Genomic DNA, 20,438 nt, shown 5'->3' with positions numbered 1-20,438 from the left:
AGGCACGAGTAATTTCCCCAGGAGAGCATTTAGACGGGAGATTGAATGAGTAATTTACTGGGAACATTAAGACGGCACCAGATAACTTATTTATGAGAACTTTTTGACAGATCTGCCACTCAATAATTTATGCCACGCAGCATTTAGTCAGGGTCACCAGTAAATAATTCACTTATTATAAACTATAGAAGGTTTTATGAAATGCTGAATTATTATCTCGCACTGGATTTGGGGCCGTAAATATGAAACCGATGATGTCCCAGTAACAGAGGTGTCCCTGGATCAGGTGTGCTGAGACCCCATGCTGTTGCATGCTCAGTGCAGGGGCTGCACCAGGATGTGTTTTGGTCCTGCCGGGTGCCGGGGAGCTGCCGAGCACCCCATGGGCTGCTGTGGCCTCTGGAAGGAATAGGCATTGCTGCATTTTGGGGCAGCTGCTTGTGCAACAAATGAGGAAACTGGGTTTCACTTCGCATCCTTGAGGGGCCTTTATTAGAGCAATCTTGGCTTTCCCTGGCTGGGGAAACGGAGGCAGGGGAGCCACCACACCCGGAGCCCCGAATACGGGCTCATCGCTGCCATGGGGACAATCCCTGTGGAGCAGTGATGCTGAGGGGCTCAGACCCCACTCTCGGCCCCACTGAGACCTCATCCCCCAGCTAGGTGCCTTTGTCCCTGGTCACGATGTGAACAGTGGCTACCAGCATCAGCAGTAGCCCGAAGACGGTGGCCATGAGATACCCTTTCACCACACAGTTGTAGTCCTGCACCCCACATGCCTCCGGCCCACTGCTGCCGCCTGGGGGCTGCCCCCCACCTCTGCCCTGTGTCCCGGTATCTCCTGCATCAGGCTCGGTCACTCCCCTAGGTCCCACGGTGCTCCTGCTCTGTGCTCCCGTGTCACTGGTCCCGGCTGGCGTCATGGGCAAGCCTCCTACGGGCACAGGGCATGGCATGAGCCATGGGGCCAGTGGCTGTTTTGGGGACCAAGGACCGACCCCCACCTTGGGGGGGGGGCTGGGTGTCACCGGGGCTGGGTGCAGTGGGTGCAGCGGATGAGCGCAGGCACCGAAAGAGGAAGGGGAATTTCTCCACTGACCATGCTCATCCTGGGCTCCTCTGCATGGTCAAGGGGGAGATGTCATGGGATGGGTGGGCTCAGGGCTGGGGGCCTTACACAGTGGGAAAGCCCACCCCCATGGGGACATGCCCAGGGTGGACTGAACCCAAGCCTGGTCCCCACAACCCTCCTCCCTCCATCCTTGGACTTACCATGAACCCTCAATAAGTAGGAAAATGTCTTTGGTTTGGTGGGGTCAGACAAGGTGTCCATGACCACCTCGTACTTTCCGCTGTCCCCCAGCTTCAGTGGTCCGATCTCCAGTGACAGATTGGTGGGGTGGATGAACAGCCGGCCACAGAACCTGGGCACGTAGTCGATGGTGAACCTCTTCTCCTTGGGCTTGGCCTCAGTGATGTGGGTCCCCTGGGACCTCCAGGTGACCCGTGTGATATCTGCAAAGAAGGGGTGCAGGGCCGGGAAGGACAGGGACTATCCCTTCAGGCCCTTCAGCAACTCAATATCGCAACAGAGACACAGACCTGCAAGGCACCGGGTGCCACGAGACGGTTGCGGGGGGGACATGACCACAGCAGTGGCGATTGTAAGGGCAAGGGTGGTCTCCACCCCCCCCCCAGAAAAAAACACCCCAAAACCCTGAAGCATCCCAGGGTGCTCCAGCCCACCTGTCCCAGCATCCCAGCCCTGCCTGCGGCAAACTGCCCACCCCAGCTCTAGGAGCATCCTTACCCCCATCTGCAGCTAGCAGCATGCAGCAAAGAAGTGTGACCCTGGCTCCAACCATGTCCCCTCCTTGCATGGGGCTGGCTGGGGGGGGCTGAGCAGATGCTGTGGCCCCCAACACATGGGGCTGAGCCCCCCCCCAGGGCCAGGAAACCCCCTAGGGCTGGTGACAACGCTGGCAGAGAGGGATTGCACAAGGCTTGCTACCGGGAAGGACATGGGTTTTTGTGGGGCAAGGGAAGTGGTGACTTGGTGGGTGGGATGGGCTTCATGGAGGATGTGGTGGCAGCTGGTGTTTGCCAGGATGTACCAGGGCCTGACTCTGCCCTGGGACAGGCAGGAGAGCAAGGGGCTGCTCCCACTTCACCAGTCTTGTGCGGATGATGAATAACCCGGCAGAGGTGATGGGACCAGAGGCAGAGGGGAGGCAGAGGTTTAAGATCCTGCTTGCTGGGTATGACCAGCCCGGGGCTACAGGCAGAGCTGGGGCTGGGGTCCTTCCCCTGCGCATCCCGGCCTTTTTCCCACCGGAACCAGCTGGGAAGGGGGACACGGCTGCAGGGGCTGCCCCCCAGGACAGGTGAATTTTAGCTGGGGCTGGGGGATGCTCAGGTGCTCTATAAAATGCTCTGGGTGGAAAGCTGCTTTCCCCTGGATGCAGTCCCATCCTCCATCCCTGTCCCACTCAAAAGTGAAGGTTTCCACCCAGTTATCTCTTTCCCAAGTGATTTGGGATCAGCGTACAGAACCAGGGCTCAGCTCCTGTGGGGTCGATGCTGGGGGTGGGGGGTGGGGGGTCAGGGACCCCCACCCAGGGCCAGGCCTAGGCCCCCCAGGGACAAGCCCAGCCTGGCTGCCACCGAGCGCGGTCGCATGCTGCCACCTCTCGGGCAGAGCCACGCTCCGGCCTGGGAGAGAGTATTTTGGTTAAAAAAAAAAAAAAAAAAAGTAGCTTTTCCTCCCTCCGTGGTTTAGAAGCGGAGCGCAGGTAGAATGCTGCGGGGATGGGCTGCAGGCCCATTAAAACAGAAAAAGCATTTAAAACCTGCCTCTCTGAGAAGTGTATGTGTGGGGGCTGTGAGGGTCCCCATGGGGACCCCGACAGTGGCATCCGTGTAAAAGCTTCATACAGGATGGCCGCCCACTTCCCGCTCCCATCCTGCAGCTGTTTTGGCTGTACCGGCTGCGTTTCTGAACACCAGAGGGATGCTGGAACCAGGAAAGCAGCCACGCATCCCCGAGTTGTCGCCACCACAAGAGCAGCTCTGCCTGTGCAGACCCCCCCCAGCCCTCCGCCGGCCTCCTCGCCTGCGCATCTCCTGGGCCAAATTTAGCTGGAAGGGGAATGAGAAACCGCGGATGATGCGCTGAATAAAAACACCCTCTGCAATGCGGTGCTTCAAGTATGCAGCATCTTCCCTTCCTCCTCAACGTGGTATGTGAAAGATGGTAAATGTTCCCCTTTCATTCCCTCCCCCCTTTTTTTCCCCCCTCTCGCACTCCCTGGGCAAAGCTCTTCCAGCCCAAGGAAGGTCCCCTTGATGTAAATTGTTCCCTACATGTTGAATGGAGCCGCAGACAAAAGCTCTAATTAATCGGCTCAGCCCCTTCTCTGGAGCGGAGGTTTTCAACCTTGCAAAACGCTGCTTTTCCCTTTGTAGCCTTAATTAGTTTTTTTGCTCCTCTGCCTGCAAGGGGGAGGAAGGGGCCGTGGGATCCAGTGTGTCCCACGTCACTGCCGGGGCACCACAGGGGGAAGGAAAGCCCCGTCTCTGTCTGGGCTTGTGGGGTCAGGCCGTGCCTCAGTTTCCCCCACCGGCGGAGTTGAAGCCATTGCACTGTGGTCACTGCTGGGTGATGGAGCGGGGACCCATTGGCTTGTGCATCCTTGGGTGGGCATGCTGGTGGGTTTCAGGCTTGCAGGAACCCGCTCCAGCTGCTGGAGAGGCTGAGCTGATCCCATCTCTCTCTGATCCCCGTGCCACAGCCTTTTTCCAAGACTTTTGCTGGGAATCTGCCCCTTTCCCACCTGTTCGCCCAGTTCCCAGCAGAACCAGCCAACGGCCCCTTCTCGGTGTGGCTGTTTCGCAGCGGGGACCCCTGCTCCCCAACTCATCCCATGCATCACCCAGTTCCCAGCCACGGTTTCCCTGCCGGCATCCAACCCGGCATTGGAGCCGGGGAATGGCTCGGGGCCACCGCAGAGGCAATGAGCTTACCATAAGGTGATTAGTGGCATGGATCAGAGGGCAGAAGCAGACGCTGGGGCGATCGGATTAGGGGCTGCTGGCCCCTGCGCCTCTTGCTCTCTTCCAGTGGCACCGCGGCTGCCTGCAACCCACTGGCCCCAAATGATGCTGCTGGGCAGGGGATGGTGTGGACATTGGGGAAGCGTGGCCTCAGCAGGGCCGTGCTGGGCTTGGGCATCCCTGATATCCCAAGGAAAAGCCGAGACTGCTGCTGGATCCTAGCAAAACCACTCTCAGGACAAGCTCATTAACATCTACCAGCGATTTAACGAGGTGGTATCTGTTGGCCGGGGCTAGATAAGGGACAAACAAACTGCTGCTGCGCCCAGATAACATGATACTCCTTCCACAAGGCGCCCCATCTGCGGTTTATCTAAACGTGTCAGATCTGGAGTTAAGATATTTGGGAGAGGGAATAAACCTCCGGCGATGAGTGGGTGACACGCCGAGCTGCTTTGTTAAAGGATGGGAAGGAGAGTTAACGCAAGGCTGGGGTGGGGTAATGCTCCTCAGTCCCTGCATCCCGATCCCATCGGGATGGCTCCATCCCAGAGCGAGGAGTCTGGCAGGACGGTAGGGAGGGGAGTGTGTCCCTGTTTGCTCAAAACCGGAGGGACAACACCACCCCTGGGGTCTCTTCTGGGGTGGGGGGAAGCTTTGCCCTGGGCTGTTGGAGGGGAGCCTCATCTTTTGGGGTGAAAACCCCCGCAGCCAATTTGATCTGTCCTCTCCACAGAACAGCCCAGAACTTGTTCATGAACCCAAAATACAGAATACTGGGGGAAAAAAAAAGAAGCAGATTTTTCTTTAATCCATGCTCAGGTGGGTTAACAGCTCTCTGCAGTTAAAAGCAGCTCATTTGTTGGGGAGTTTTGAGGCCTGATGTGATGCACAAAGTGGGGTGGGGTCCGGTGGCTGCTTTGCAGGCTCCCCCTTTGAGGGGTCCTACCCAGTACCCAAAGAGCCGGGAGCAAGGTGGGAAGGGGGTTCTTGCTGCCAGACAAGGACGTGTGTGATGGCCACGGCTGCGACCAGGCTGCCCAGCAGCAGCAGCCAGAGGAGCCCTTTCACTCTGCAGTAGGACAAGGAAACACCTGCAAATAGAGAGAGACGCTGGGGATGGGGGGGACATCCCCTGCCCCCCCCGGGGGGCACCGAGGCTGGGTTGGGTGCCAGGTTGGATGCACAGGCTCAGAGCACTTGCGCGATCAATCCTGCCACATCCCCACCGCTGCCAGCTACGGTTCACAGCCACGCAGCACCTTCCACGCTAGCTGCGCGCTGCACCGCGGCCCCAGCCCATGGCTACATCTCCCGCCTACTCATCCCAAACGGATTTAAGTCCCAAATCTCATTTTGGAGCTGGAGGGGCAGAAACTCCCCCCCCCCAAACATTTGTCTCACAAACCTGAGGCCACGGCTTGGCAGGAAGCTACCGTGATGTTGGTGCTGTCTGTGCTCCAGCTCACCGGGTTGCTCACGTTGCAGCGGCAGATGGTGGGGCCAGCATCCCCATGGACCTCCAGGTGCAGCCAGGACTGGTGCTCCAGGGCTCCCCGGGGATCCCCACTGCAGGACCAGCTGTAGGAGACGTTGCCAGCACCAGACACAGTGCAGACCAGTGAGAGGTTGCACCAGCCCTGTTCCCGGTCCAGGACATGTGTCTCCAGGTGCAGCGAGTGGACGGGCTCTACGGGGACAGAGCTGGTGAGAGGGGACAGGAGGAACAGGCTGACGGGGTGATGGGGACCTGGCTACTCACCCCACACCGACACACGGAAGCACCGGGTAGTCAAGGTGCCTGATGTGTCCTCAAATTCTAACCGGGCTGATCCGCAGGGAGAAGGTCTCCTGCTGGAAAACAGCTCTCCCAAAAAAAGTACTGTTGGAGAATAGGTCAGCTTTATTCTTCTCAACCGTCAGGATCCGCTGCTGGTATCCTGCATCCAGTCTCACTCTCCATGTGACCTTTGTCCATCCCTGCGGGGGTTTCTCCGGCTGCAGGTGCAGCGCTCCGTTGGCAGACACGGCTTGTTCCCAGCACTCCAGGGGTCCTAAAGCAGAAAGGCATGAGCGAGGGCTTGCAGCCCTGGGAGATGCTCCATGGCTGGGGAGGGGGCATGGTCACCGCCACCACTGTGGGGTCCCACACCTGGCACAGCCCGGCTCTGTCCGTCCCTGGTGATCTGGGGCTCAAAGCCTCTGGCATTGTGCGCCTTCAGCCATCCCTTGGTTGCCCCTGGTGCGGCTGAGCACAGTTTGGCAAGCTGTTTTCAGTTCCTCCTTCTCTCTCATCCTCCGCCTCTGCTTACCTTTGGTTGGTAAGAAACAGCTACTCCAAACAGTGCATGTGGGGGTTATTTTCTCCCAATATATATTTGTTATCTAAGGCTAACATAAAGGGGATTCCATTTTCCAAAGACAGGGGAAGCACTGACAAAGCTCTCGCTCACTGCCCTCCCCCGTGCCTCCTACAGCAAGTCAAATCCTCACAAGCAGAGCATTTTTTCCTAGACACGCAGCCTTTTCTTAAAAAAATGGACAATTTTTCATAAAAATTCCTTCTCAATGGCCCAATTTAAGTGATACCTGTAGTGCTGAGGTTTTCTGATGCTCAAAAAGAGCTTTTTGCTTTTGGCTTCGGTTTGTGGGTTTGTTTTTTTTTCCCTCACCTGACAACCTGAGAGACTGCTCTGATCTCATGACAAGCTGTTTGCTTGCTAGTTTGCACAAGGAAAAAAACCCAAAAACCAACCCAGAGCAAGCACTGACCCTGGGCATGCTTTTAAAAGCAGTTTCCCAAGGAACATACCAGCCCCATGTGGATGCCTGGCACAGAGGCTGGACACAACTCATTGCAGCTCCCGTGGCAGAGCTGGGGGCCACCCACCCACGCTTACCTTGGGCTCGGCAGAGGAAGAAGAGGGAGATGAAGAGGAGAAGGATGATATGCTCCATTGCTGTGCCAGGGAAAGGTGGGAATTGGGGTTGGAGATCAGGGCAGGCACAGGGGGAGGATCAGCCCCCGCTCCGCATCCGCTGCCCCCCACATCTCCTGGGAGCCCCCCCGGCTGGGCTGCACTGCTCCCCAACTCCCTGACCACAAGGCACACAGGTTTTTGGGCTGACCACTGCTACCCAATGGGCCGAATCCTGCTGCTCAGGGCTGTCCCTGGCCTGCCGTCAGGGTGCTGGACACATCCGCACATTACAAAGTGCTGCCGTGCAGCTCCAAAGTCAAGCTGCAAAGGGAAAGCAAAACGCCTCAAACCTGCCCCCACCCCCTTGGGTAATTAAAATTAGTTTCCTCTGAGGTTTGCAGCCACCCAGCCCTGTAGCCGAACTTGCCGGGGCAGCCAGCAGCCCATCCTTCCCCACTGTGTTCTGCCCCACGGGGACTCGGGGTACCCTGGCATCCATGCTGGCGTCCACCACAGGGGAGAGTTGGGCTTGGGAGGGTGTGACAGTGGGGTCAAGAGTGGCCGTGTGGAGGATAACACATAGAGGCGGAGGGTGCAAAGGAACCGCAGGCGGGAGAGGAAGTTGCTGTGGGACAGTCGCCAGCTCTGAGGGGTTTTGCACCTCTCTGGCTGCAAGGCAGCTCGCTCGGGTGCCATTTGAAGATGCACTGGGATCGGGATCCCTGGTGCCCACTGGCACCGTCGGTGCTGCTCTGCCTGGTGCTGCTGGCTGCGGCCAGCGGCCAAGGTGAGGAAGGGGAACGCGGTGCTAGGCTCGCTGGGAGGATGGGTGCTCACTGGGAGGATGGGGGCTCGCTGCCTGGGTGCTGGCAGCATTCGCAGGCAGGGCAGGAGGGATGCACGGATGGGAAGGTGTTGCCGCTGCCTGCCCCAGGGAGCTGGGTGCTGGAGAAAGGCTGACTGTGCTGCTGGCGTGAAGGCATCCACAGGAACTCAGGCCAGGGAGGGCTGCGGGGTCATGGGCAGTGAGCCGGGCTTGGGGTCCCTCGGGAGATGGAGTGGGGCTAGCTTGGGTTTTTTTTGGCTTTTCTTCAGTTTTCTGTGTCCAGTCCTGCCCAGAGCAGGTAGAACCAGGACAGCTTTCAGGCAGCGCCGATTCCCCTTCACAGGCAGCATTGCTGCCTGCACCATGCAGGGTTTGCTTGAAAGAAGTCACTTCCCTGACAGAGCTGAGCCCACACCCCGTGGCCGGCCCTGACCTTTCCTGCACCCAGAAATGCAGCTTTTCAAGGCCAGGTCTCTCCACTGAACAAACACGGCACCTTTCCCCCACGATTTCAGTGGAGCTGGTGGTGGCTGAGGGTCTTCTTCCTAAAACCAGCAACTCCTGCATGAGGGGAACAGACAAACGCTCAATTTCGGGGGCCAGCTTGATGCCTGGAGCATCTCCTGGCTGCATTTCTGTATCCCCCATCATGCCACCCTTCCCTGTTCATGGGGAGAGCAGGCAAGTATCACCTCCACCTTCCCTCTCTCAGCACCCTAAGATGCGTCTCCCAACCCCATTGCCCACCCTGATGGTGCAGGGCTGGGGGGCACTCGCTGCTCAGGGGTGGGTGCACAAGATGGGGTGTTGCTTGCTTAAAGCAGTAAAGCCCACAGCAGGCACAGGCTCAGCTGAGCTGCAAAACCTCCTTGCAGGTGCTGGCGTGGTTAACCCGCAGCGTGCTGCACCGGCCTGACCCCAGCACTTATGCCAGCTGTAGGCAGTGGGTTACAATCACACCTCCAGGTTGCAGGGTGTGTTTTTGCATTGTTTGTTCCCTGACTCTGCACACCCACTGCCCTAGCACCCTCCCTCCAGGGCAGCTCCAGGAGCCTAGGATGAGGGCATTAAGGTGCCCTTACATCTTTCTTGCAGTTTTAGATGCCTGCAAAACAGTAATAAGTAATAACCCCTATTTCTTGCAGGCTGTTTAGTACCTGGGGTGGTGGGAAGGGCCCCCTTTGTAATGAGCTGCAGGTCCCAGGTGTGAGCCATCAGGGGTGGGAACTGATAAATAGAGCCTGCCCCTTCATTTCTCCAGGGGAGGCTGTTTCTGCCTTTGCTTGCTCTGGCTGATTGTATTCCTAGATCCGTTGAGTATGGGGATGTCTTCTCTACACCCCAGGGTCTGGTGAGGGCAGGAGTCCTCATGCCTGCGGCTTTGCAAAGACAAGGTTTAAGCTGGAGCTGCTTGGGGTCTTTTGGCTATGCCAGGAGATAGCAAAGCTGGTGGCTCCACAGGTGTCCTCCAAGCATGGCTCGGTGTTCGGACCGCTTGCATGGAGACAAAGCCTTGCCGGGGGCTGTGGGCTGGGTGGGCTAAGCCAAGCGCTGAAGGCTGATGCTTGCCTTGATGGCTGTGCAAGCCGGGCTTTGCTGAGGGCTGCAAGGCAGGTGATTGTGTGGGGCTGTACTGGACAAAGTCTACCCACGGCTGAGGCAGCTCCCGGCACTGCTCTGACCACATGCAGCCGTGAGGAAGCCATGAGGTTGTGTGCACACTTGGCCCCGGCAGCCATGGGTGTTCGTTTGTTTTAGGGGCTTTTTTATCTCGCCTCTGCCAGAGCCCTTGACATCCGGGGCTGCACTGAAAAGAGGGAGGCAAGCACAGAAACTCAAGAAAAAAGGTCCAGCGGGCAAAATTCCTGCTGTTCCCCAGGCTGGATGGGCAAGGAAGGAGCTGAGGCACAAACAAGCAACCAGATGCTATGATTAGAGGGTCTGCAACCATCCCTGCTCAGGGCAGGGCAGAGGCTATTGCGTGAGCATCTGCAATGCATGGCCAGAGCAGCTGCTGCAGTCAGACACACAACCAACCTGGGCTGGTGCAGAGCAAAGGGTACCACCATCTTGGGGATGATGATGGAGAATCAGGCTGAGCTCACCCCTGAGGAGCAGGAGGGGCTGTGCTGGGGACACAGGTGGCCTCCAGCAGCTGTGCCTCCTCCCCAGCCATGGAGCATCTCCCAGGGCTGCAAGCCCTCGCTCATGCCTTTCTGCTTTAGGACCCCTGGAGTGCTGGGAACAAGCCGTGTCTGCCAACGGAGCGCTGCACCTGCAGCCGGAGAAACCCCCGCAGGGATGGACAAAGGTCACATGGAGAGTGAGACTGGATGCAGGATACCAGCAGCGGATCCTGACGGTTGAGAAGAATAAAGCTGACCTATTCTCCAACAGTACTTTTTTTGGGAGAGCTGTTTTCCAGCAGGAGACCTTCTCCCTGCAGATCAGCCCAGTTAGCACAGCAGACAGTGGGGTCTATGAGGCAGAATTTGAGGACACATCAGGCACCTTGACTACCCGGTGCTTCCGTGTGTCGGTGTGGGGTGAGTAGCCAGGTCCCCATCACCCCGTCAGCCTGTTCCTCCTGTCCCCTCTCACCAGCTCTGTCCCCGTAGAGCCCGTCCACTCGCTGCACCTGGAGACACATGTTCTGGACCGGGAACAGGGCTGGTGCAACCTCTCACTGGTCTGCACTGTGTCTGGTGCTGGCAACGTCTCCTACAGCTGGTCCTGCAGTGGGGATCCCCGGGGAGCCCTGGAGCACCAGTCCTGGCTGCACCTGGAGGTCCATGGGGATGCTGGCCCCACCATCTGCCGCTGCAACGTGAGCAACCCGGTGAGCTGGAGCACAGACAGCACCAACATCACGGTAGCTTCCTGCCAAGCCGTGGCCTCAGGTTTGTGAGACAAATGTTTGGGGGGGGGGAGTTTCTGCCCCTCCAGCTCCAAAATGAGATTTGGGACTTAAATCCGTTTGGGATGAGTAGGCGGGAGATGTAGCCATGGGCTGGGGCCGCGGTGCAGCGCGCAGCTAGCGTGGAAGGTGCTGCGTGGCTGTGAACCGTAGCTGGCAGCGGTGGGGATGTGGCAGGATTGATCGCGCAAGTGCTCTGAGCCTGTGCATCCAACCTGGCACCCAACCCAGCCTTGGTGCCCAGGGACAATTAGCCTCAGCTCTGCAAAAGCAGGATTTAGGGGGCGTGCAAGCCGCACTGCTTCCAGTCCTCTCTCGGGGCCCTTCATCTCCCTGCCTGGGCCAGTGAAACCATGGAGGCTGTCACACTGACGCCAAAATGTGCCCAGCTTCCTCTCCTGGGAAAGAACCGGGGCTGAGGTTTCCTGGCCAGGTCTCTTCCCCTTGTGCTGTGATCTGTGATGGAGACTGTGTTTAGAAATGGCTCAAGGCTCTGCCCTGCATCGAAGATGTCCCCTTCTCCTTTCCTTCCTCCCCAGGGCATTCCAGCATCATTCCATGGTGGGCAGTGGCTGTGTCCCTGGGGCTGGCACTGGCCATCTCCATAGCCCTCATTGTCACCTGCAACTGGCGGAGGAAGCGAGCAAAGGACCCCCTGGCAGGTTTGTCCCTGGGGTTGGTGCAGTAGCTGGTGGGATGGGCAGCCATGGGCTTTTGGCTTTGCAGCCCCTGCTCTCCTCCTGACTGCTGTGACACTCCTAATGCTCTCTGTGCTGGCCCTGGGGTTCTCCTTCTCCAGTCCTGGGGCTGGTGCCTGATAAGCCACTGGGCACTGTCACCCCCCTGCCAGGTGCTGCACAAGGCATGAAGTCTTTGCCCATCCCTGCTGATGCAGGGTGGTCCAGGTTGATGAGCTAGATGAAGTATCCCAGCAGCCCAAGCATTGGTGCCCAAACCTGGAGGCCTTGTCCCATGGGGTCTAGAGGACTGTTTGGGTTTGGATATTCATTTTATTCTGAGTTGGCCCATCCCTCCCCAGCCCCTGCCAGGTGCCAACAAAGTAAAACCTCCCAGTTGCCAAGGGACTTTGCTTTGCTTGAGGGCTGAACCCCCCCAGTCTGGGGGCTCTAACATGTCAGCTGTCTTAAACTGACCCTTCAAACTCCCCCAGGACAAGTTGAGCAGATGCTGACTGTCTACGAGGAGGTGGGCAAAGCCCAAACTGGCCAAAACCCTGTAAGTGCCAGGGCTGTCCCTGGGCATCCCTTCCCCACACTGCCTGGAGGGATGGAACCTCTGTTTGGAAATGTCTGTCACCCCAGGCTGCATCCTTTAACCAGTCTGGGGTTGCTTTGTCCCCCAGAATGGGACCAGTGAGGCCACCATGGGAGGAAACACCATCTACGCTGTCATCTGCACCAAAATGCAGGTAGGGTCAGTCCTGTGCTGGTGAGGGGGGATTGGAGCTGCCTTGTGGGCTTGGCTGCGCAGCCCCTGTGCTGATTGCATCTATAACAACTGTCAAGATGACCCCTTTTGCCCAAAATTTGTTTTTCTTTGCGCATCTTGACCGTTTTTCCCTGGCAGGGACCCAGCCACCCTCAGGAGCCCAAAAGCTACACCATCTATTCCACGGTTCAGCCCAACAGGAAGGTGAAGTTGCCCCACTGTGACCCCGGCCCCTCCGCAGTGGCACTGAAACCCAGGTCCCCTCGGTTCATCAACCAGGTGCTGGGTTCACTGTCCTGCTCGTGCGTTGCCTAACGGCAGGTTTTTGCTCTGCTCCGCAGTCGTCTTCTCTCAAGAAGAAGAGGCTGGACCCAGCTTTGGTTTCCACTGCCTACGTAGAGGTAACAGGCACTGGACCAGTGGGAAGACAAGACCTGGGTATCTCCAAAGCTCATCAGCTTTTTGGGGCTGTGGCGTGCTAAACCTCACCCATTTCCTTGCAGGCTACGGCAGGTTCTAGAAGCTGGTGTCCCCCGTTGCAGACATCGCCCCTGGCTCCTGCTGGCCACCACCATTCCTAGTGCCCCAGCTGCCTCAGCAAGACCTTCCCTTCCCTACAGGCCTCTTCTCCAGGATCACACAGAGACCTCCAGCACGCACCAGGACCCCAACCAGGAAAGCCGGGGGCTTGCTCGGAATGGGAATGGTCAGACGCGGGTTTTTGCAAGGATGCAAACCCCAGCTGTGCCTTGGAGGCTTTCCTGTGAGGGAAGGAGGAAAGACTTGGTGATGGAAACCTGTCTTCGGAGGAGATGGATGTGAAATTGGACAGATGGGGTTGTGGGGGAAGAGGACACATGTGATGTGTATGTGTTTAGTGCCAGTGTGTGATCTTGTGGGTTTTTATAGGTCTTGACAGGTTTGATAGACCTTGGGAATTTATTTTTAGGCGCTAATATAAGCTGAACTGTATGAGGCATTATGGTGCTTGTTTAATTAGCTTAATTGGCTATTTATAGCCTGAAGTGTACCTCGGGCTCAGGGAGGAAGTGGGAATTGTCTTGTTTGTGGCTCGGGACCCTCTGAAGTGATCAGAATCTTGTGCACAGATGCACTTTGCAGAGTTTCAGCCACGTGTGTCGGGTAGGGGAGAGGTGGCCCTGGGCAGGATGGTCCCTGCCTACATTGGCTGGGCACGGCCCCGGATGCCCCATGGTGAGCTGAGACCAGAGACGCTGCCATGTCCCTTCCCACCTAAGTTATCCCATGCTCCTACAACATGAGTGGCCATGGGAGGAGGAGGTGAAGAAGGGCTCTGGCTTCAAAGATCTTCCCAAAGGCAAGATCAAGGGCTTTTCTTTGGGATGAAAATGAAACGTGGCACTTTGATGGCAGCATGGGGAGTAATGGTGGCTCCGCAATGCTCCTCTCCTGCCCGAGTCCCTGGATCAAAATAGCTTTGTGGCTGCTCCCTGTGAAACAAGCATTAATTGGGATCATTAACCGGAGCTGCGCTAGGAGGCTGGCACAGGGAGGGAGGGGGTGTCTGGCTGCCACAACAAGGGAATTTAGGGGGCTGGGCTGGCATGGATGGGGACTCAGTCTCAGCATGCCGGCACTGCCACCAGAGTTGGGCTGGTTTACAACATCCCAAGCCCTATGCTCTGCTTTTCACAATGTGCAGGTGTGAGTCAAATACTTCTTGCACTGTAAGGGCATTCCCCTCTGCATGTGGCAGGTGGCAGTGGGGCCTGTGGCCGGCTGAATTCAGTGGGAAAAGTTCAGGCATGATGGAGGGGATGGAAGTCCTTTAGCACAGGTGCTGGGGATGTGGTGGCCGTCCTTGCTGGGCTGTGGCTGCTGCCTGGGAGCAGGGGCTAAAGCAGGAGCCACAACTCAGCCCCTTTGCAGCCCAAAACATCTGGTCCCCATGCTCCTGACGAGCAGAAATGCCTGAAGGCGACAGCACAGAGCCTGGGAGCTGCCGCATCCATCAACATGTAGGGTTCCTGCTGAAGCCACGCTCCATCACGGGGCTGTAATTTATGCTAATGACCTGCTTTTGCATATTGGAGATAATTTGCAGCACTTGCTGCAAGCGCTGAGGCAGCACTTTGCTCCCTGCCAGGGAAGTTTGCTTTCCCATCTCCATTTGTTTCTATCAGCATGGTGTAATCAGGCGTGGGGACAAGCCAGTGGGTGCTCGGCACCGCAGTGCCACTGACTCGGTGCCAGTGATCCGGCCATAGCATCATTGCGTGCCTGCTGACGTGCTTATACTAATGTCTCCCTGTGCTGACATCGGATCTCCTCTCCGATGGACGGGGACCGCTCAGGGCTGAAATTAAACTGGGTCAGGGCTCAGCGGGTGCTGCTGTCGCCCTTTGTTCACGGCTGGGGTCGGCCCCTGTAGTCCTTACTTGTGGCTGGGGTGGTGCGTGGGAAGATGCCGGCAGCTGTTTGCCCCCGACGTGGGGGCTGTGCTGGCTTCGCTGCCCCACATATCCCTCGGCCGGTGCCAAACAAAGGGCCTGAAATGTTGTCTTTCAGAAAGGAATCCAGGTTGTAATTAAAATCATTTTAAGCATCTGCCCTGGTCAGAGGCCAGCATGCTGGGCTGTGGCATGTGCTTTAGCATCAGCAAGTCATTCCTCCCATCTCTTTCCCACCTGCAAACCAGGATCATGGGGACACCCTGAAGGCTGGTGCCAGTGGTCCCCACTCAAGCTGGGGCTGCTCAATGCATGTCCAGGGGCCAGACCTTGATGAGGAAACAGACCTGGGTTTGCATGTGGACAAATGGGAACCCTGTGGGTTAGTTATAGCAGCTGTAAAGGGGAGATGTGACCCTTGGGGTCTGCTTTTCATTTACTGTCAGGATAGCGGGGCGACTCTGATGGGGGGTGGGGGTGTCAGGGATCCATGGGGTGCAGTGCGTGGTGTCCCCAAGGAGGCTCAGGGGTCCATGGGGTCCTGTGCGTGGTTTCCTCAAGGAGGGTCAGGGGTGCAGTGCCTGTTCTCACTGGCCGCCCACTGGACGGCGTCACAAACCTCCCCCAAACCCCGCGTGGGTGACTTCCCTTAAGGGAGACGGAAGTGGTGGAGGAAGTGTGGTGGGTTCGTCACCTCCCAGCTGCATGGCCGCACAGCCAGCCCCCTTCCTGCAGAGGCCCCCCTCCTGGCCCTGGGTTTAGGGACGGTGGCAAGGGGCTGCAGACTCGGGGTGTCTTCGGTGAGCAGCTGCCTGGTGAGGAGGATTTCCACTCTGGGGTTTGGGTGCAGACGCAGAGAGAAGATGATGATGGGGCTTACAAGGGTGTTCCTCTTCCTCTTCTTCATCAGGCAAAGTATGGCGGTGGGTTCTCTGGGGGTGAGGGTGCTGGGTTGGGGGGGAGATGGCTTTGGGGATGGTGGGGGACCTTGGGGATGTGCCTGCAGGTAAACCCTCCCTGTCCCCGCTCTCTCCCCTGGCTTTTCCCATTCCAGCACAGGGCCCAAGGTGTGACCCACCGGCTCCCTTCCTGCGGGAGCCCCTGGCATCACCACCACCAAGCTGAGGGTTGAGGGGCTGCTCTGGGTGAGCCTGGAGCGGTGAAAGGACCCCAAAAATGAAAGCAAAGAGGGGAAAGAAAAAAAAACCACCGGGGCATCTGGGTGGTTGCATGCTCAGGGTGGAGAGGTGGAAATTCCGCCACCAGCTGTAGGGCTTGTTCATGCCACATGCCTCCAAGGCCAAGAGAGCGCAAAGCTGTTAGGAATTAGTAAGCAAATGGGTTATTTGCATTTTTTATGTGTCTGGGAGGAATGGAGGTCCCTGGGGATGAGTTCCAGGGAAGAGTGGGCTGTGTCTGGCTGGCCAAGCAGTACCGGTCTCTGCTTTCTCAGCAGCCTGGGCACAACACGGTCCATTGGAGGTGGTAGGGGCTGTTCATGGGGTGGCATATCTCAGCCCCAGACTGCAAACCCAGACCTCCTATCACCAAATCCACTGGCGGCGCAACAACTCGGTGAAGATCGCCAGCTGGGACAGCAGGGGGAAGGTCTGGTATGCCAACAGCACCTACAAGGGACGCCTGGAGCTCTTCCCCAACAACAACACCCTAAAAATCAGCTGCCTGCAGAAAAATGACAGCAGCATGTACCAGGTGTACCTGGAGGATGAGGTGGGCAAGGAGCACATTGAAAACATCCTTCTGACAGTGTACGGTGAGCTGGGAGAATGGGAGGGTTGTCCCAGCACCCCGTGGGGGGACAGGGTGGCTGTGACATCCCGCTGCCTCTTGCAGAGCTGGTCCCGAAGCCCACTGTGAACGCCAACGTGATCAGGGGTGACTCGACATGGTGCAAAGCCACCCTGGAGTGCTCAGTGGGGCTCGAAGGGGTGACCTACGAGTGGATCCCCCCCAGCAAGCTCCCGCTGGAGGATGTGGGTGCCTCTGAGCAGCATGTCTCCTTTGACCCCTTGATAGAAACCTACACCTGCAAAGTCAGCAACCCTGTCTCCTCCAACAATGCCTCACTGACCTACAGGCACCCTTGCTCCTGGACAGGTACTGCCTGCGGTGCACACATGAAATGGCAAAACTTGGGTGGGATGGGCTGCAAGGTGGCCTTGGCTTTGGAGGGTCCCCAGAGCAGTGGTGATGACCCTGAGGACAGTGAGTCCCTGCAAGGCTGAAGGTGGCCCATGGGTCAGGAGTGGTGGGTGCCTTTTCCCCCTGCACCGTGGGCTGGTGGGTGGCAGGAGCCCAGCTGGGGAGGGGATCGGGGGGGGTCCCCTGCCAGGGCTGGACAGCCCACAGCCCTCTCCATGTCCCAGGTCTCTCTTTGCTTCCAGGTGAGTCCTCCGCTGCTGCAGCCTGCACCACCACCAGCACGCTGGTGGTCCTGGGACACCTCCTCCCCCTCTTCTTGCTCCTCAGTCTGGCTTAAGGATGCTCTGTGGTTGACATCTCTCCTCATCTCATCACCCTCAGTGCCTGGATGAGGTCCCTAAACTGGCTGGATGCAGAATGATGCGGTTGCTCAAGGGAACCATTATAACCAGTGTCTGTTACACCAGCACCCACCTGCTTCCCACCAGCCCAGGCTCTGGCCTCTCTGCCGCTGCCTTCAGGGTAGTTCTGTGCTTCACTTTCCCTCCTCACCTTTTCTACTTTGCTTCAATCAGAGGTCATGTTCTCCAGATCTGAACAAAACTGGGATGAACACTGTTGCAATGGTGTTTCAAGAACCCTGGCAATCTAAATTGTTAAGTTCATGGTTAACTTCTTGGAAATCCTCCTCTCCCCAGCCCTGAGATCTGTGGGGAGACCCAATCTGAGCCTTTCCCAGGGGTGCCCATGGACTTGGAGGGATCCTTGGCCATTGCCTGCTGTTGATGATGCCCTTTATGGTGCTGATGAGCAGCGTGATGGTGCAGGACAGTACATGACGTGTTTAGCCTGAAACCTGTGACACCGGCATGGATGCAACTGGGTGCTGCCTGACCTCCAGGTCTGGAGCACCAGAACATCTTGAGGGGGCAGAGCTAAGATGGCTTTCTCTGCAAGGGAGTATTCAGCAGGGCAAGTATGGCCTCTGCCTTCAGAAATGTGTCTGTGTATACATTAAATTAATTTTAACCTTAAACACCACCTTTTTAGGTGCCTGTTCTGCATTCTCCTCTGGGTTGGGGTTGGCCACAGAGGGTGCTCAGGGACTGGGGAGGTGACGGAGGGACCCACTTTCCCTCCCCAACACCCTTGCTGGGGACAGAAGCCCTTCCACAGTTGTCCCCCATAGGAGGAGCTGGCTCTGGATGGTGGGACACAGGCCCATTGGTGTGGGAGGATGTGTCTTGTGAGCAGTGGAGACGGTCCCTCAACCTGCAAGGAGGGACGGGGACATGTTTCAGGGCCACTGCAGCCCTGGGATGCTGCTGCTCCTGCCAGTTCCAGCACACCAGCCCAAGAAAAGGGAGAACCGGGCTCTACTCTCTGTAAAACCCAAGAAGCATCACCTTCCAGAGCCATCTTTAAGCAAAGACTCCTAAGGGCAGATTCATCAAAGGGTCAACAGGGACCTTGCTGGCTCATTTGAAAAATCAATAATGAGCACCAGTTGTTCCAGCTCCTGGGTCTAATGAGCAGCTCGGGGTAATTCCTGCCATGTGGCTGATGGTTTTAGCACCAATGTATATTTTTGCAGAAATCTTCCCCCTTGAAAATATTTGCTTGGGTCTTGGTCCATTCCCATATGGAGGTTTGGGGCTTTTCTGCCTCTGACAAAATCCAAGATGACCGCTGAGCAACAGCATCATCATAAAACCTCCTGTGATGAATAAATACAGAGCCTGGTGCTGTGCCTCAGTCATCTTTCTAGCCAGGAGACTTCAGCCTGAGCTGAAGGGGAAAGTAAAGGCATTTAGGATCATTATTTTCAGTTAAAGGAGGTTTTTCTGTGACTGCCTGTATGTTTTTTGTGCCCCTAGGTGCCTCCTGGAAGGATTTTTTTCCTTGACAGTTTTGCTTATTAAATAATTTTTCCCATTTCTCCTGGCTGGTGCCAGCCCAGCCTGGGGCATGATGCTGTGGTAGGGCCCCATGGGTGATACTGGCATTTTATAGTTTTCCTGGACTAGGTTGCCATCAACAGTCTTCTCCATGCCGGCACAGCCTGTACCCAAGTGCAGGGCGCCTGTCTGTGGCAAGGGGAAGGTTGGGGACCATCCTGCTGCCCTACCTGGGGGGCTGAGCTGAAGGACCCCATCCACTGGAGACCCCTGTCCTGACCACCAACTTTTCAGGTGGGATTTGTGCCGGGGAAGCTTGCTGCTCTGCAAAATAGCCCAAGGCGATGTCTTTGCCCCTCTACCATCTGGCCATTCGGTCTGGGAGCTGGCTGCCTCTGGTAGGAACCACCGCCATGTTTCAGCTGAGTTGAAGCTCCTTGTGTGCATGTGGCAAGAGAAGGAGCTGAGTCCCTTCGTACTGCTCTTACTCATCCTTTCTTTTTCAGGCCTCTGTGGAGCTCTTCCCTTCAGCAAACTGCTGATTATTGGGAAATGGCTTGCGTTTTTTGGTTTGGTTTTTTTTTTTTTTTCTTTTCTCAGCCAGATGCTTTCTGAGCAGGAAAGGAGCGGCCTAGTAGGATGCTGGGGTGGTTTTAGGGTTTTTATCATTAGAAATAATTTAATGGCAACAAAACTCTTGGAGCTTGTCTCCACTGAAAAGCAGTGGGCTGCAAGATCACCCTTTATTTCCTTGTGGCACTCAAATTTGGTTTAAAACAGCGGAGGAATTCCTGCTTTGTGCTGTTGCCTCTGCTCTTTTCTCAAAGCCAAATAAAGCAATGAAAACTTGAAGAAAGCAATAGGAAAAAAACATTCTCCTATTTTAAAGCTGTGCGGGCTGAGCACCGACAGAGATGAATAATTCATTCCACTAAAACCAGAAAAACAACCAAGCTTTTCTCACCCCTTTTCAGCAGTGGAACAAGTGAGCGGTGTTTTCCCTGCGCTCCCCATCCCCAGCTCTCCGTTGAGTGCGGGAGGGTGCAGTCCCCTCTCCATGCCCACCCGGAGGGGGACACCAGCAGGACGGGTGACTGTCCCCGTCCCTGAGCACCCACTATGGCGTTGAACGATGGCAAATTAAAGTCCAGGTCACCTCCCTGAGCACTCAGCCTGAGAACAAGGATTGGGCTTTTCCTCGGTGAGTTTCTGAAGACCACCTGTACTCCTCCTTGCTGTAGATCCCGTGCAGCCCAAAGTAGGGGTATGGGTTTATCCCAGAATATTTGGGGTTTTCCTGCACCGGTAGGCATTGTGGCTACGAGCACAAGTGCACACCGTCTCTCTGGGTGAGCTTCGTGCTGGGTACCGGCCCCACGGCACTGGGATTGAACAGCAGCGGTTGGGACGATGCCACGTGGGGGGAGCGGCCGCCCGCCCCCGCTGTGGTAGCAGGGTTTGAAGGCTCTGTACAGCCCCGGGAAGCTGTTACTGTATGTGAAATTATTAACTTGCTGGTCGTTTCCTCTTCTTTTGCCGTTGGGTTAAGGACCTGTGGCAGGATGATGCTGTTCTGGCACAAACTATAAATTGATGCTCTGCTTCCTTCTGCAGGTCTCTTGGGCTGACTCTGGTGAAGCGTTCAGCAGCACGAATCAGCGCTTTGAATACTTTCCACTGAAGAAAAAAAAAAGAGAAGGGTTATTCAGCCAAAAACAGGAAACACATGGCCCAAGGCATCGTCTCTGATTTGAGTACACCTGTCCTTATAATGAGCTC

The 20,438-nt window shown here is 56.7% G+C and overlaps 3 protein-coding genes across 6 annotated transcripts; 2 read left to right on the top strand and 1 right to left on the bottom strand.

Moving 5' to 3' along the window:
• Positions 1-463: 463 nt before the first annotated feature.
• LOC115345904 (natural killer cell receptor 2B4-like) lies at positions 464-7,447 on the bottom strand. Its single transcript, XM_030025421.2, has 5 exons — positions 6,954-7,447; positions 5,878-6,107; positions 5,462-5,807; positions 1,273-1,515; positions 464-934 (listed from the first exon to the last, which is right to left on the bottom strand). Exons 1-5 carry the CDS (start codon positions 7,009-7,011, stop codon positions 660-662), a joined length of 1,152 nt encoding a protein of 383 aa, XP_029881281.1. The 5' UTR covers positions 7,012-7,447; the 3' UTR covers positions 464-659.
• Positions 7,448-7,539: 92 nt separating this feature from the next.
• On the top strand, positions 7,540-16,143 carry CD244 (CD244 molecule). Its single transcript, XM_030026633.2, has 10 exons — positions 7,540-7,761; positions 10,026-10,346; positions 10,419-10,700; positions 11,257-11,379; positions 11,889-11,953; positions 12,081-12,146; positions 12,305-12,370; positions 12,508-12,567; positions 12,670-13,032; positions 16,055-16,143. Exons 1-9 carry the CDS (start codon positions 7,677-7,679, stop codon positions 12,745-12,747), a joined length of 1,146 nt encoding a protein of 381 aa, XP_029882493.1. The 5' UTR covers positions 7,540-7,676; the 3' UTR covers positions 12,748-13,032; positions 16,055-16,143.
• Positions 13,039-20,371, top strand: LOC115346560 (CD48 antigen-like). Of its 4 annotated transcripts, XR_005933175.1 has the most exons (5): positions 13,039-15,513; positions 16,052-16,372; positions 16,453-16,716; positions 19,634-19,860; positions 20,274-20,371. XR_005933175.1 is itself a non-coding variant. In XM_041126001.1 (4 exons), exons 1-4 carry the CDS (start codon positions 15,462-15,464, stop codon positions 17,151-17,153), a joined length of 750 nt encoding a protein of 249 aa, XP_040981935.1. In that variant the 5' UTR covers positions 13,039-15,461; the 3' UTR covers positions 17,154-17,797. The 4 variants fall into 4 exon arrangements, 3 of the variants coding, with proteins under 3 accessions (XP_040981935.1, XP_040981934.1, XP_029882545.1); XM_041126001.1 differs by lacking the exons at positions 19,634-19,860; positions 20,274-20,371 and adding an exon at positions 17,041-17,797; XM_030026685.2 differs by lacking the exons at positions 19,634-19,860; positions 20,274-20,371 and adding an exon at positions 17,004-17,797 and having other exon boundaries at positions 13,040-15,513.
• Positions 20,372-20,438: the final 67 nt, after the last annotated feature.

The sequence above is a fragment of the Aquila chrysaetos genome, chromosome 9 (assembly GCF_900496995.4).
Source record: "Aquila chrysaetos chrysaetos chromosome 9, bAquChr1.4, whole genome shotgun sequence".
NCBI classification, from domain to species: domain Eukaryota; kingdom Metazoa; phylum Chordata; class Aves; order Accipitriformes; family Accipitridae; genus Aquila; species Aquila chrysaetos.
The sequence above is the reverse complement of the archived record's forward strand: the minus strand, read 5'-3'. Positions and strand labels throughout refer to the sequence as shown.